A 14,429-nucleotide genomic window follows, 5' to 3' on the forward strand; every position below is an offset into this window, starting at 1 on the left:
CTCTGGTTCTTGTTCATCATATGTTGGTTCTGCTTCAGAAGAATCTCTTTGTTAAACCTCCTTGTCCACATGTATCTGTGTAGTCTCTGACTTTTCAGCGCTATCATCTTCTTATTTTCTTTGTTGTTTATCTTCTACAAAGATAACATCTATGCTAATGATCACTTTGCAGGTAGTGGGATCCCACAAGCAATACCCCTTTACTCCATCAGCATTTCCAAGAATTTGTATTTCCTGGATTTTGGATCCAGCTTTGAGATTTCTTGGGAGTTGTACATCACGTACATAATACTTCCAAATACATGGAGGTTTGAATAATCAGCTGGTTTACCAGTCCACATCTCCATTGGTGTCTTCAGCTCTATTGCAGTTGATGGAGCTCGATTCACAAATAACAGGCGATATTGACTGCTTCTGCCCAAAATTATTTTTCTAGGTCTGCAGCTCTCAGCATTGCTCTTGTTCTTTCTAATAAGGTTTCGTTCATCCGCTCTGCTACTCCATTTTGTTGAGGAGTGTTCGCCACTATGAACTGTCTTTTGATGTATTCTTTCCTGCAAAAGTCATCAAATTCTTCACTTGTGTATTCTCCTCCATTATCTGTTCTGAAACACTTGATCTTATTTACAGAATCAAGTTCCACCCGCGCTTTAAGTTTTTGAAAGTTGAAAACACATCTGACTTTTTCTTAATAGGGTACACCCAACATCTCCTGGAGTAGTCATCAATAAATGAGACAAAGTATTTTGCTCCACCTAGAGATGTAACTGGTGCTTGCCATACGTCAGAATGAACCAATTCTAGAACACTTTTACCTCTAGAATTTGACGTGTTGAATTTCAATCGATGCTGCTTACTTGTTATGCAATGCTCACACAAAGTAAGTGATACCTTTGTTAAGCCTAGAAGTAGCTTTTGCTCCACAAGGACTTTCATTCCTTGTTCTGACATATGTCTAAGTTTCTGATGCCATAGCATTGCAGAATCTGAACTACATGAGGCAACAGAGGCTTCTGCTTCTAGCAAAGTCTCTCCCTTCAGCATGTACAAGTTTACAACTATCTTTTCTCCTTTCTTCACCACAAGCACTCCACGGAACACCTTCACGATTCCTTTCCGTGTTTCAATCTTGCTTGCATTATTATCCAACAATCCATAGAATAATAAATTTTTCTTCAATCATTTCACGTGCCGCACATCTCGAACAACTTTGATTGTTTCATCATACATCTTCAATTTGATGGTTCCCACGCCAACGATCTCTAAGGCATGATCATTGCAACTATACATAGATCCTCTTGAGACAGGTTCATAATGATGAAACCATTCTCTTCGTAAGGTCATGTGATGTGTTGCTCCCGAATCAATGAGTCATATATCTATAAATCTTTTTCTTCCTTCTACAGTGGTTGACACTTCACAGCATAGAGCATCTCCATCATCTGAAGTGTTTGCGGTATTGCCTTGTGGATTGGAGTTTTTATTTAGACTCCAACAATCATTCTTCAAGTGACCCTTCTTTCCACAGTTGTAGCACTTTAAATTCTTCTTGCTTCTTGACTTTGATCTACCATGTTTGTGGCTGCTACTTTAGCCACGTTCTGTTAATCTCCATCTCATCGTTGTCAACGGTTCTACTTGTTACAGATTTACTTGTCTGTCTTCTTTGTTCTTGCGTCGATTTTCTTCTTGTAGAACAGCAGTTGCAACGTCATCGAAGACTAGACTGGTGACATTATTGTTTGTCAAGTTGATGATGAGTTGATCATACGAATCAGGTAGACTTTGAAGTAGAAGTTCAACACATTTTTGTTCTCCTATTGTACATCTTAAGGATGTAAGTTGAGAAAATAACGTGTTCAGTGTGTTTAAGTGCTCCGTCACTGAAGTAGATTCTGGCATACAGAGAGTGTACAATTTCCTCTTATGGAAAATTTTATTGTGCAAAGATGTGGCCTCGTACAGTTTGGTGAGATGATCTCATATCTCCTTAGATGTCTTTTTCTCCTCGATACTTGACAATACTTCATCTGCTAATGCTAGATGAAAGTTTTCCATAGCATTCTCGTCCATTTCGATCCATTTGTTGTCATCTATGAAATCTATCGGCCTTTCACTGATAGTTACTAGACAACCGTCTTTCCGCAGGATGACCTTCATCTTCAATTTCCACAATGAGAAATTTCTCCCATTGAACTTTTTAATATCAAATTCCGTTGTCATAGCTTCTATTACGGATAGCTCCCACTATTTCACTATCGTGAATAGTTCTCTGAAACCTTCAAAGAATGAGTAATACCTTCTTATTTTCTTATATTGGAGGATCCATATTTTGGTGGCAACCACAAAGACAATAAGTAGATATTACACACTCTAATCTGGCTCTGATGCCAATTGTTGCGGAATATGGCTATCGGATAGAGCAAAATCGCAACTGATAATTTGAGAAAATAAAAATGAAGATAAAGAAGACACAAATTTTACGTGGAAAACCCCTAAATAATATAGGATAAAAACCATGGGCAAATGTAGAAGAATTTTACTATGAGAAAATAGGAATTACAACTTATCTCGATCTACCTAAGAGAAAACAATGATAATTCTCTCTTGGTAAAAAAGGAGAAAATACCTCTCTAGAAAACTCTCTAAATTCTCTAGTATCGAGAGAAAACTAAAATGATTTGGGATGATTTTGAAGCTAAATGGATTAGGGTATTTATAGTTGAAGCTTAAAGACTAATCTTATAAATATCCTAAAGTGTAGGGATTAAATTTTGCAATTTTCCCATTTTATTTTTCAAACAACTTTGCATCCAATTTTAAATTAAATCAAAGCAACCGACTGTTCTCTAGAATAAATTAGCCCCCATGCTATTTTATTTTTGACTTTCTACATGAAAGTCATTATGATTATATATATATATATATAATTATTGTTTATTAATTTATATAAACAATGAAAAGAATTTAAGAACAAGCTTAAATGATGTCATGTTTTATTTAAGAATTTTAAACTCTAAAAATTTAATCTTTAAATTTAAAATCTTTAATCTCAAATTCTAGTCCTAAACAATAAAACATAAATTCCTAACCCTAAACTCTAAACCTTAAAATTCAATATTTAAGTCCATGTACTAATAGTGAAAAAATTTCACTAACTGAATTTAAATGTTGTCGTATACATTGTTTAACGAATTTAAATCCTAAAACTTGAATTTTATTAGACCCTAAACTTTAAAACTCTATTATTAAACTCCAAGTAAAACAGATGACATTATTAAACATATTTTTTGGTAATCAAAAAGTTTAGGTCAGAGGTGACTCCTTTATTCTAGGGTCAGTGTATACCTAAGTCTCAATCGGGATTTAAATAGGAATTTACAGATTACCCACTAATCAGAATTTATTTTTTAATTATATGATTGATTAGTACAATTAGTTGTACAAGATAATGTTTTGTATCTGAGCCTGTTCTTTTTCCTTTTTTAATTCAATAATGATTTTGGTTTCAATATTTTTTAATCCTAGAGTTAGAGACGGTTTAATTAATTATTATTTCTTTTGAATAATTTTTAACATTTTTATTTTCCATTTTTTATTTTTCAAAATAAACCCAAAAAATAATTATAAAATTTTAAAAATTAAAAAAAAAACAATAAAAAGTTGAAGTTATTTAAGTAAAAAATGGTGGGAGTAGTAGTTGCACCAGACAATGACGATATTGTTTTGTGTTTTAATGCTTAACTTTATTTAATATCTATATTAAAATAAATAAATGATTAAACATTAAAAAATGAAATTACATATGACATCATAAATTGTTTGATCATTGGTCCCTGATTCTGGTTAAATTACTAATTCAATAATAATTAAAAAATTAATAAAATAAATTTTAAAAATTCAAAAATCGGTTCAACAAGTTGAACTGAATGATTTTTTTAACCCAATTTTCGGTTTTTAACGGTTCAAATTATTTTTGTTTTGTCCCAATATTCAAATTGTCAGACCATCGACTTTTAGTTCAATTGATCTAATTAGTCGAGGATTAGGGATGAGTTTTCGTTCGAATCGAGTCAAAAGTTTTTGAGTTATTCGAATTGACGAATCCTATTTTATAACTTAAATTTGATTTGAATTTTTTTTAGTCGAGTTAAGTTTATAAAATCCAGTGGAGCCGAGCCAAATCGAGTTATTATAGTTTTTATCTAAATTTAATTGTTAATATTTATAATATTATGATATTATTTAATTTCAATTTAAATGATTTTCTATAACCATATACAATGCATAAATATTTCTTTATATTTTTTCATATGTGATATACATATATTATACAGACTCGAGGGACTCGAGTCAAACTTGAAAATTAATCAACTAATTACTAAAAATTTCAATTTATTTGAATTGTATTTTATAACTCGACTTAACTTTGAATTTTTTTCGAGTCGAGTTTATGAAATGACAACTCGATATCAATTCGAATAGAGTTTTTTTATTCGATTCGAATCGAAAATATCGATTTTTAAAGTTAAATTGAGTTTTACTCACTGCCGATCATTATGATCTAACTATTAAAATATAAAATCTCTAAAACAAATAATATTTTTTTATTAACGCAATTAATTTTTTTAACCTTCGGATTGAGGATTATATATAAGCCTTAGTGCTTTCATTTGATCATTTCGCATCTCTTTCAATTATTGTGATTTTTTTGGGGTCAAAATCATGAGTTTGGATTATCAGTTTCCTAAAATGGAAACCTTCATGAACAAGCAATGGCCATCTCTTAGTCACGGAATCCCAACAGCTTCACCATTTTTGAACAATCCAATCATTTGGGATTCGTCATCACCGCTTTCAGTTCCAGCTTCTCCATCAATGGAGGTCACGTTGTTTCCGACGGAACCGACTGTGTTCGGTCCATCAGAACCAGTCATCCACTCCATTATCGAAAATCCACCGTTGCAGGTGCCTTAACAATGGCCTGGAATCAATCAAAGCTTCACAAATCATCAATCCGATAAAGGTTTCAGTAACCATTGGCTCAGCACAACCAAGACACACCCCATGAAACATAGAGGAGTTGGGCGAAGATTTCGAAGCCAGCAGCAAAAGGTATGTTCATCGCCCCGGAAACTATTCCGAGTATTGGATGGACTACAGCACAAGCATGAACGAGTATGCAGTGTGCTTCAGTTTAGCAATGCTTAGTGAGCTCAGTTAGTTTACAACATAACAACCTTTCTGTTATAGTTGTTATGGCTGTTACATATGCACCGTTACTTGTATATAAAGATAAGTAGTGTACTTGTAAAGCAATTAATCAATAACAATAATCAGTTTCTATTTTCATTCAGTTTTCCATTATGGTATCAATCGCTCAGCTGGTTCTAGGATAAGTTTCTTTTCCTCTTCTGCTGCGTGATACTTCTTGGCAAGATTCTGAATCCTTCTTGCAAGAGTTGGTGTCATGGCATTCGGTGGCCCTGGAAACATTCTTGAAGGATCAGAGTCGTTGAGGCCCAGCAAGATGTTCACTAATAAACGCATAAACATCATGCTTGATGAGATGAATTTCCTTCGATGGAAGTAGCAGGTCCTCTTAACAGTTCGAAGTCATCGACTTGAGAGGTTACTCACCAGCGATCTTTGCTCTCCATCTGAGAGAATATTGGATACTGATGGTAATCTTGTAATCAATGAAGAGCATGATGTTTTTGTCGCACAAGATAGTGCCCTAGCCTCTTGGCTATTATCCACCATCAGTGATCACCTCCTCCCGCAATTTGTTGGTGCTAAAACTGTTGCTGAGGTATGGGCTACTGTGCTTAAATTCTTTTCAAATCGATTGACTACCAGTATAATGAGCGTGCACTACAAATTACGGGCCATCAAGAAAGGAGATGAGAGCATGCGATCATACCTTACTTCGATCAAAGAAGTTTGTGATGCGTTTGCAGCATGTGGCAGTGCGATATCTGATATTGATCAGATTGCCACAATCCTAAATGGACTTCCATTTGAATATCAGCCGTTTGTTGCTGTTATTACTGCAAGCAAAGATGCCTTCACAGTTGATGGAGTTCATTCTATATTAATTGATGTTGAAGCTCAACTTAAAATCTTTCAAGCGCAATCTCAACCGCTTCTCAGTGCTAATATCATGCATGTTCAAAATAACAACCAAAGAAAATTTAATGATCGTTTTGTTGATTCACAGTACACTGCGAATGAAAGAAGTTCACAGCAGTACTCTCGTGGCTGAACTAGTTTTCGAGGTCATGGAAGAGCAATGGTACAATGTCAGTTGTGTGGAAAGATGGGTCACACTGTGGATCGATGCTGGCATCGGTTTGATCAATCATTTTCTGGAGTGTTGGCTGACAAACAAGAATCTTTCAATGCACAGGCAACTGGTTTTGAAAATGAATGTTATACCTATACAAATAATGGATGTACACCAGTACATAGCTCGGATGAATGAGTTATAGATTCAGGAGCTACTCGCCATATCACCCCAAACAGTTCCAAACTTAACAATGGGTCTGATTGTTCAGGACCATGTAAGTTAGTTGTGGGAAATAGACAGAATCTTGATATATACAAGATTGGTTCATTTATCATTCAAACTAGTTCTCGAGCTCTTTATATTAATAATCTTTTGCATGTTTCTGATGTTACTAAAAACCTTTTATATGTCTCTAAGTTTGCTAGAGAGAATGGGGTATTTTTCGAGTTTCATGCAAGTCACTGCTTGGTGAAAGCTCGAGAGGTGATGTTGCAAGGATGGGAGACTGCTAGTCTATATCATTTTGTTGTTGATCATACACCTTGTGACAATAAGTCAAGATCAATGATAATAAATGTATGATTTGTGGCATCAAAGACTTGGGCATCCTGCTCATGTTCCATTGATACAAATTTGTAAACAAATTGGGTTGATGTTGCCTCTTCATTCAATAAAGAGAGTAAAGATGTTTGTGTAGCTTGTCGAATGGGGAAAAGTCATAAAATATCATTTCATGAGTCAACCACATTGTATGATAAACCCTTCCAGTTAGTTTTTTTGATTTATGGGGACCTTCACACATAGTCTCGAATGGTTTCAGGTATTATGTGTCATTTATGGATGCCTGTACGAGGCACTGCTGGGTTTATTTACTGAAGAACAATGATCAAACAATACACGCCTTTCAATTGTTTCATGCATTTGTCAAAACTCAGTTTGAAACTGAAATAAGAGAACTTCAAACTGACTGGGGTGGAGAATACATACCATTAACTGTTGTGTTGGCCAATATGGGAGTTCCCCATCGTTTGACATGCCTTCACACCTCAGAGAAAAACGGTGTTGTTGAGAGAAAGCATCGACACATTATTGAATCAACCTTGGTCTTAATGGCACAAACATCAGTTCCATTAAGGTTCTGGTCTTATGTTGTAAGTACAGCAGTGTACCTTATAAATAGACTGTCCACTAAGGTTCTGCATGGAAAGTCACCTTTTGAAGCCCTTTATAACAAACTTCCAGATTATAGTTGTATGCGTGTGTTTGGGTGCAGGTACTTCCCTCATCTTCGAGTGTTTCAGCAACACAAGCTGGACTTTAGGTCTCAACCGTGCACATTCCTTGGTTACAGTGCTCATCATAAGGGCTATCAGTGCTTAGCACCAAGTGGGAAAATCTATATCTCAAGGCATGTAGTCTTTGATGAGTGTTATTTTCCTTTTGCAGGAAGCAATGACAAAATAATTGACACATGTCAACTGACTTCTCGAAAACTGGCAGTCATCAATGGTGCTCATAGAGTGTGTGCCCGAGTTGATGATTGCATAGCACAAAATCCACAAGTCAATACGCAACCATCTGTAGGTGGTTCAGTTTAAGAATCTGACTCCAGGTTGATGAACCAATATGCTGAAGATGAAGATGATGGTTCGATGCATTCTGTTACTCCTGAACTTGATGTTGAAGAAGCTGGAGCTGAGCAACATATAAGTCCTGAAAATGAAATAATGAGTGAGCAATAGGAGATAATACAGCCAGACTCAAATGTTGCATCAAGCTCCAAGGTTGTCCCTAGTCATCACATGGTAACTAGAAGCAAGAAGGGAATTTTTAAACCTAAAGTGTACCTGAGCATGCAAAATGATGAAAAAGAATAACCACATTCAATTTATACTGCACTTAAGTCTGATAAGTGGAAGACAATTGTTCAAGAAGAATATAATGCCTTAGTCAAAAACAATACATGGACACTGGTTAGACTTCCTGAAGGCAGATTCCCAGTTGGATGCAAGTGGTTGTTCAGAATAAAAAGAAATGTTGATGGCACATTACAAAGGTACAAAGCTAGATTAGTGGCAAGAGGCTTCTCTCAAATTCCTGGGCAAGATTTTCAAGACACATTAAGCCCAGTAGCAAGCTGTAGCTGTACAAAAGAGGTGGTGCTTAAGATAGGTACACATAAACAATGCCTTTTTAAATGGAGATTTGCATGAAGAAGTTTATATGTAACAACCTCAAGGGTTTGAAGAAGTTGACTCTGATGGAACTCCCTTGGTGTGCAAGCTAAATTGAGCCCTGTATGGACTAAGACAGGCCCCTCGAAACTGGTATGTTAAGCTAAAGGAACATCTGATACATATTGGGTTTGAAGCATCACTTGTTGATTGCTCATTGTTTGTAATGAAAAGAGAGGAATATGTAGTATATGCCCTAGTATATGTGGATGACATAATTATTACTGGTAGTTTGGTTTGCAAAGTAGAAGAAGTGGTTAGATTGCTTGGAGAGAAATTTTCTCTCAAGGACCTGGGACAACTCAGTTTCTTTCTGGGAATTGAAGTCAAGTATGTAGGTGACAGCATGTTTCTAAGCCAAATGAAGTATATCATGGAATTGTTGGATAAAGTGTAGATGAGCAATGCCACACCGATGCCTACACCAATGGTCTCATCCCTCAAGCTGACCAAAGAAGCTGGCAGTCCTCTCATTGATCCAAAGGAGTATAGGAGTCTTGTAGGATCATTGTTGTATGCTTGTCACACAAGGCCTGATATAGCATACAATGTCAATAAATTGGCCCAGTTCATGCATGCATTGTGTGAGCATCATTTATCTGCGGTGAAACGTGTTCTCAGATACTTGAATGGCACCTTGGATCATGGACTGGTTCTGTCTCGAAATGAATTGCCGTTTCAACTCGTTGCATTTGCAGATGCTGATTGGGCAAGAAACAAGGATGATAGAAGATCAATCTCAGGTAGTTGTCTGTATCTTGCTGGTAATCTAGTCGTATGAAACTCCAAAAAACAGAAAACAATATCCATGTCCACAGCTGAAGCTGAGTATAGGAGTTTGGGTGATGCTTCCTCTGATGCTACATGGGTGACCACGTTGCTAGACAGTATTGGGATTAAGCTACAAGGCACACCTATCATCTGGAGTGATAATTCCAACGACATATCAATGAGTGTCAATCCAATTTATCATGCTAAAACTAAGCATGTGGAATTGGATGTACATTTCGTGAGAGAAAAGGTGGTAGCAAACAAATTGAAGGTGAACTATGTACCATCTTTGCATCAGGTAGCTGATGGATTTACAAAGGCATTGTCAAAAGATTATTTTCATGTGTTTAGACAAAGATTGGGTGTTATGTCATTTAAAGAAGTTGAAGATGGAAGAAGCAGGAGCATATTGGATGGACTACAGCATAAGCAAGAACGAGTATGCTGTGTGCTTCAGTTTAGCAATGCTTAGTGAGCTCAGTTAGTTTACAGCATAACAACCTTTTTGTTATAGTTGTTATGGCTGTTACATATGCACCGTTACTTGTATATAAAGATGAGTAGTGTACTTGTAAAGCAATCAATCTATAACAATAATCAGTTTCTATTTTCATTCAGTTTTCCATTACCAAGGCGTAAGGCAAAGGCAAAGGCATTGGGGGAAATGGGTGGCCAAAATAAGGCTACCGAGAAATCGAACTCGGGTTTGGTTAGGGACTTTCGAGACCGCCGAAGAAGCCGCCATCGCTTACGATACGACGGCTTACATATTGCGTGGAGAATATGCACAATTGAATTTCCCGGACCTTAAGGATCAAGTGACAGCCAATTCTTTGAATGGGAACACTGCTGCACTTCTCAAAGCTAAGTTGCAGGCCATATCGCAAAAGTCCGGTCTTGATCCATGGACGACAATGTCAAAGCCGGCAGTGGAGGAAGTTTCAGGTTCGGACCGGAATACAGAGAAAAGTATGGAGGTTTTGTCATCGGATGTTGACGGTGTACAGTTGAATAGGTTGCCTTCCTTGGACATGGATATGATATGGGATGCTCTGTTGGTCTCTGATTCATGACATTTTTCATGTATTAGCAGTAGATATGTTTGTTACAAATTTTTGTTCCATACAAAGAAATTCATTAGATTCGGAATACGGTGAAGATCGTAAATGTTTGGATTCGAATCTTGAATATGTTAAATGAATAATAGTACGACCATCTGCATCAAACTTACAGTTTAATAGTTTATAACTACATACAGCAAACAGAATCAATCAATATATAAAGAAAAATGAAACTTTCTGATATATTTTACTGCTTGATATCGTTGTAGTAATAACTTCGTGTTCGGTACAGTAGTCGGAAGCTTTATTCATCGTTTACTATACATCGGTTGTAGACATTACTACATATAATAACCTTAATGAAAGGTCGAGCACCCGAAACCCAGGTCGAAGTGGTAATTACGAGAAGTTTGATCGATGGAAGCTCATTTCTTTCAGGAACCTAAAGAGCTACCAAGTAGTAAAAAACGGATTCTATAACAGTACAATGGAACTAACATGTATACATGTGTGTGTGTCAGCCAGCTTACTTGTGCAATCATCGGGAAGTTGCGATCGAAACCGTCCGAAGATATCAGCTCGGTAACAAATGGATCCAACCAATTGAATTATCTAGCTCATCTGATCTATCGAAATTCTGTCAGTACCATCCTTCAATTGCTTTTCATCGCTCCTAAAGGAGCACCTTGTCGATGTCTTTTCTTCGACATAACCTGAAATCATGCAGCTCGAGCAAGCAATCAAGTTATAAGAGAAAAAAGGAACTGTAATGTCCTAGAAATGCCAACTGCAAGAAGAAAATAATCATGCAAAACAAAGTACAATGTAGGTTTTGATGATGCAGAGAGTAATGCAGCACCTTAGAGGATGGAGAGGGTAAAGATGCCTGCCGCAAAGCCTTCCCGGGGACCGATAATTGTCGAATCTCTCGAAGTTGATTTGCAATATTTTCCATTGTTTGCTTCTGAGATTGTTCCCTTTCCTTGGGGCATGTAGGGATGTTGAGCTTTTCTCTTCCATGCTGTATGATCCTCAGCCTTTCTCTAAGCAACCCGACTTCATTGTCGATTTTATACTTTTCATAATCGAAAGCAGACATAGAATTTCGACGAGAAATCAAAGGTAAAGATTTGACTTGTGATGGAGCAAGTGGTGGCAACCCACCAGATCTGTCTGAACTGTTTCTTTTCCTACAAGGTTCAGATTCTAGTCCATCACTGGTTGAGGTAACTGATTTGTTATCCTTTCTGTTTTCGCTATCTTCATTAACGACATGAACATCGAGAACATTACGATTGATACCAGAATCCACCAGTGGTCGGATTATCTCTTCGTCTAACAGATTCTTGTAATCGTTTTTCGATGGATGTTTGTGTTCTTTTTCAATGGTAGAATTCATAGAGCCTTCATCTTCACTGAGTACCGGAATCAGTAACTCTTTCCCAAAATCGAGAGACTGATTCGATGACAGGATAGATTGAGGGAACTGCTCCAACATTAACACTGGCTCCACATATGAAGTTATTTGTTCCTGTGAAGCTGTCATGTCGTATACATCGGTATCCGATTGATCTTTGTCGAAGAACATTTGCTTGTAAGCTTCGACTTCCTTCTCCAAGAAAAGTTTTTCCCTTTCTCTTCTCAATAAAATCTCTTTAAGAATGTTCATTTCTTCGGCATCAAACGCAGCTTTTTCTTCAATCATCCTCTGATATTGCTTAGCTTCCATTTCGATGGCCGCCTTCTCCTCTTGCAAGCGCAATATCATTGCCATAGCCTCATCCGCAGCAGTAGAAGCAGCGATTCGCTCCTTCTCGAGCTCCAAGTACAGAGCAGTACGACCGGCATGCTCTTCGTCCAGAGCTTGTTCTAAGACTCTAATCGAGTTTTTGTCGCTGCCGCACTGGGACTCAACCACTGCTAATTCCTTCTTAGCCACAGCAAAAGGTTCATCATCGATTTCGAAAACCGGAGGAGAACGTTGTTTAAGCTCTTTCAAGCTTTCCTTGCCATCTGAGTTACATAACCATGGACATTAGATGTGTTATTAGCATGCGAAATGAGGAATACAAGTTAAAAAACCAAGTCACCAACACACTAAAAACAATCTACAACTTCAGAATTTCAACACTAAAACCTTCTTCTATGCTCATGAATATGGCCAGCAGCTTCATTTACAACCGTAACTTAACACTATCACAATCTGCCTATGTTACTATAACTCGAATGTAAAAATCGTTGGAGAGTCATATTCTATATTTATATCAAAATATGCATTAAATATAGATATTTCAAAAAGAAAATGAAGAGTCGTAACAACATATAGCTCATTGCATACAAAAAAACACATTTGTTTAAATTATCACTAGTCCATTAGATTGTAGGTATAACGCTGGAGTCACCCGCAACGCTTATTTAAGTATACATTTTGATCTTTATTTTTTCTAACACTTTAACCCTCATCGTTATAGGTTTTATCAAAATGATTATTGATCGATGAAAATCATGAATTGACTAATAATTTTTGTATGTTATTAATGTGATATTTTTATATATATTTAATTGATGATGAATTATAAATCTTGTCAATTAAGATCACGATGTAACATATATCACATCATTTAAGATAAAGACGTGACAAGTAACATGACAATTATTAACTACATGTGAAAATGCATTTCAACAACGTACGTTAACCGTTAGAACTAACGATTTATCCAGATGCAAATCAGTATCAATTCTAAACATATTTCTACCATCAAAGGATCCCCAAGATGAAATTTCAACAAAATTATAGGGATGCCAATTTAATCCGAAACTGATGGATTTCGACTCGATCCAACCTAATAAGGTCGGATTTTTTAAAAGAAATTTTGGATTCGGATCGGGTCGAATTTTATATAGGGGTGAGTAGGTCGGGTTCGAGTGGAGGGTAAAAAATCTCCTTTCTCTATAATTTTTCGAACTATTTGCTTATTTTATATAGGGGTGAGTAGGTCGGGTTCGAGTGGAGGGTAAAAAATCTCCTTTCTCTATACTTTAAAATATCGGGTCGAATTAGTTTTGGTGGAGGAAATGTATTTTTCAAGTTAGATCAGGTGGAAGATATATACTTTTCAAGTCAGATCGAATTCGAGTGGAATTATATATATTTCTAGTCATCCCTACAAAATCAACACAAAGAAACAACAAAAACAGATCAGAAAGAGAGTTCTACAAAAGATAATAATCACCTTGGGAATTAATCGAAGTGGTGCTGGCCAGAGTCTCAAGCTTACCATCAACACTAGCCGAAAAATTCAAATTCGAACCAACGAAAGGATCGTACAAAAACGACGAATTCCCATCAAAATTATTACCAGATCTCTCACGCCTCCTAAGACAACCCCAAGGCCCCTTAGGGATCGACACAAAGCTTCCTTTCTCATGCCATGAACTAGAAGAGGCTTCCCCTCCCATTTCAATGTCACAATTTCGCCATTTCTCGAAATCGGCATCTTCTTCTTCCCCTCCTCCTCGATAAAAACCTTTCCAGATCGAATCAAAGGGGATCTTTCTCATAACAGATGATTGAACGGATGAGATTTTAATTGATGGGTCGTTGACTAACTTGGATTGGACACAAATGTTCTTGTTTCGGTACCCAAACAATCCATTACAAGGACAAGGCAAGGACAGCCCAAATAAACCCAGAATTTTTGAAGCGAAATAAGCAACGGCTGATCCACAGAGCAATATATAAGCTATGAAAAGATCGAGGAAAGCACCCACGAGGCCAGTGAATGTCCATGAATTTATGACATCGCATGCCATCGATTAACGAGAAGGGACGGATTCTCTCTTTTTTTTATTCTTCTTTTTTCAAATTGAAAAAAAAAATAGGAAAAGAGAGCTTTTCAATCTGGGTAACTCGCCCTTCCCCGAGTTGGTTATTGATCGACTCAATGGAAAACTCAACGGAGTTTAATCACTGAGTCGATGAAGGGATCGAGGAAGGATTTGGAAGGAGAAAGATAGCAATGTTATTTCTCAAGCTCCTTTTTGATCGATGCTAAATGGTTTTCGTTTTAGGAG

The 14,429-nt window shown here is 36.7% G+C and overlaps 2 protein-coding genes across 2 annotated transcripts; one reads left to right on the top strand and one right to left on the bottom strand.

Annotated features, from left to right (window-relative positions):
- Window positions 1–9,331: 9,331 nt before the first annotated feature.
- LOC120192150 (ethylene-responsive transcription factor ERF015-like) lies at window positions 9,332–10,367 on the top strand. The gene is made up of 2 exons (XM_039194984.1): window positions 9,332–9,740; window positions 9,913–10,367. The coding sequence occupies exons 1-2, from the start codon at window positions 9,332–9,334 to the stop codon at window positions 10,365–10,367; spliced, it is 864 nt and encodes a 287-aa protein (XP_039050915.1).
- Window positions 10,368–10,615: 248 nt separating this feature from the next.
- LOC120192151 (myosin-binding protein 3-like) lies at window positions 10,616–14,168 on the bottom strand. The gene is made up of 5 exons (XM_039194985.1): window positions 13,589–14,168; window positions 11,763–12,368; window positions 11,215–11,660; window positions 10,886–11,068; window positions 10,616–10,797 (listed from the first exon to the last, which is right to left on the bottom strand). Exons 1-4 carry the CDS (start codon window positions 14,166–14,168, stop codon window positions 11,009–11,011), a joined length of 1,692 nt encoding a protein of 563 aa, XP_039050916.1. The 3' UTR covers window positions 10,616–10,797; window positions 10,886–11,008.
- Window positions 14,169–14,429: the final 261 nt, after the last annotated feature.

Source organism: Hibiscus syriacus, unplaced genomic scaffold, assembly GCF_006381635.1.
Source record: "Hibiscus syriacus cultivar Baekdansim isolate YM2019G1 unplaced genomic scaffold, ASM638163v2 tig00116971_pilon, whole genome shotgun sequence".
NCBI classification, from domain to species: domain Eukaryota; kingdom Viridiplantae; phylum Streptophyta; class Magnoliopsida; order Malvales; family Malvaceae; genus Hibiscus; species Hibiscus syriacus.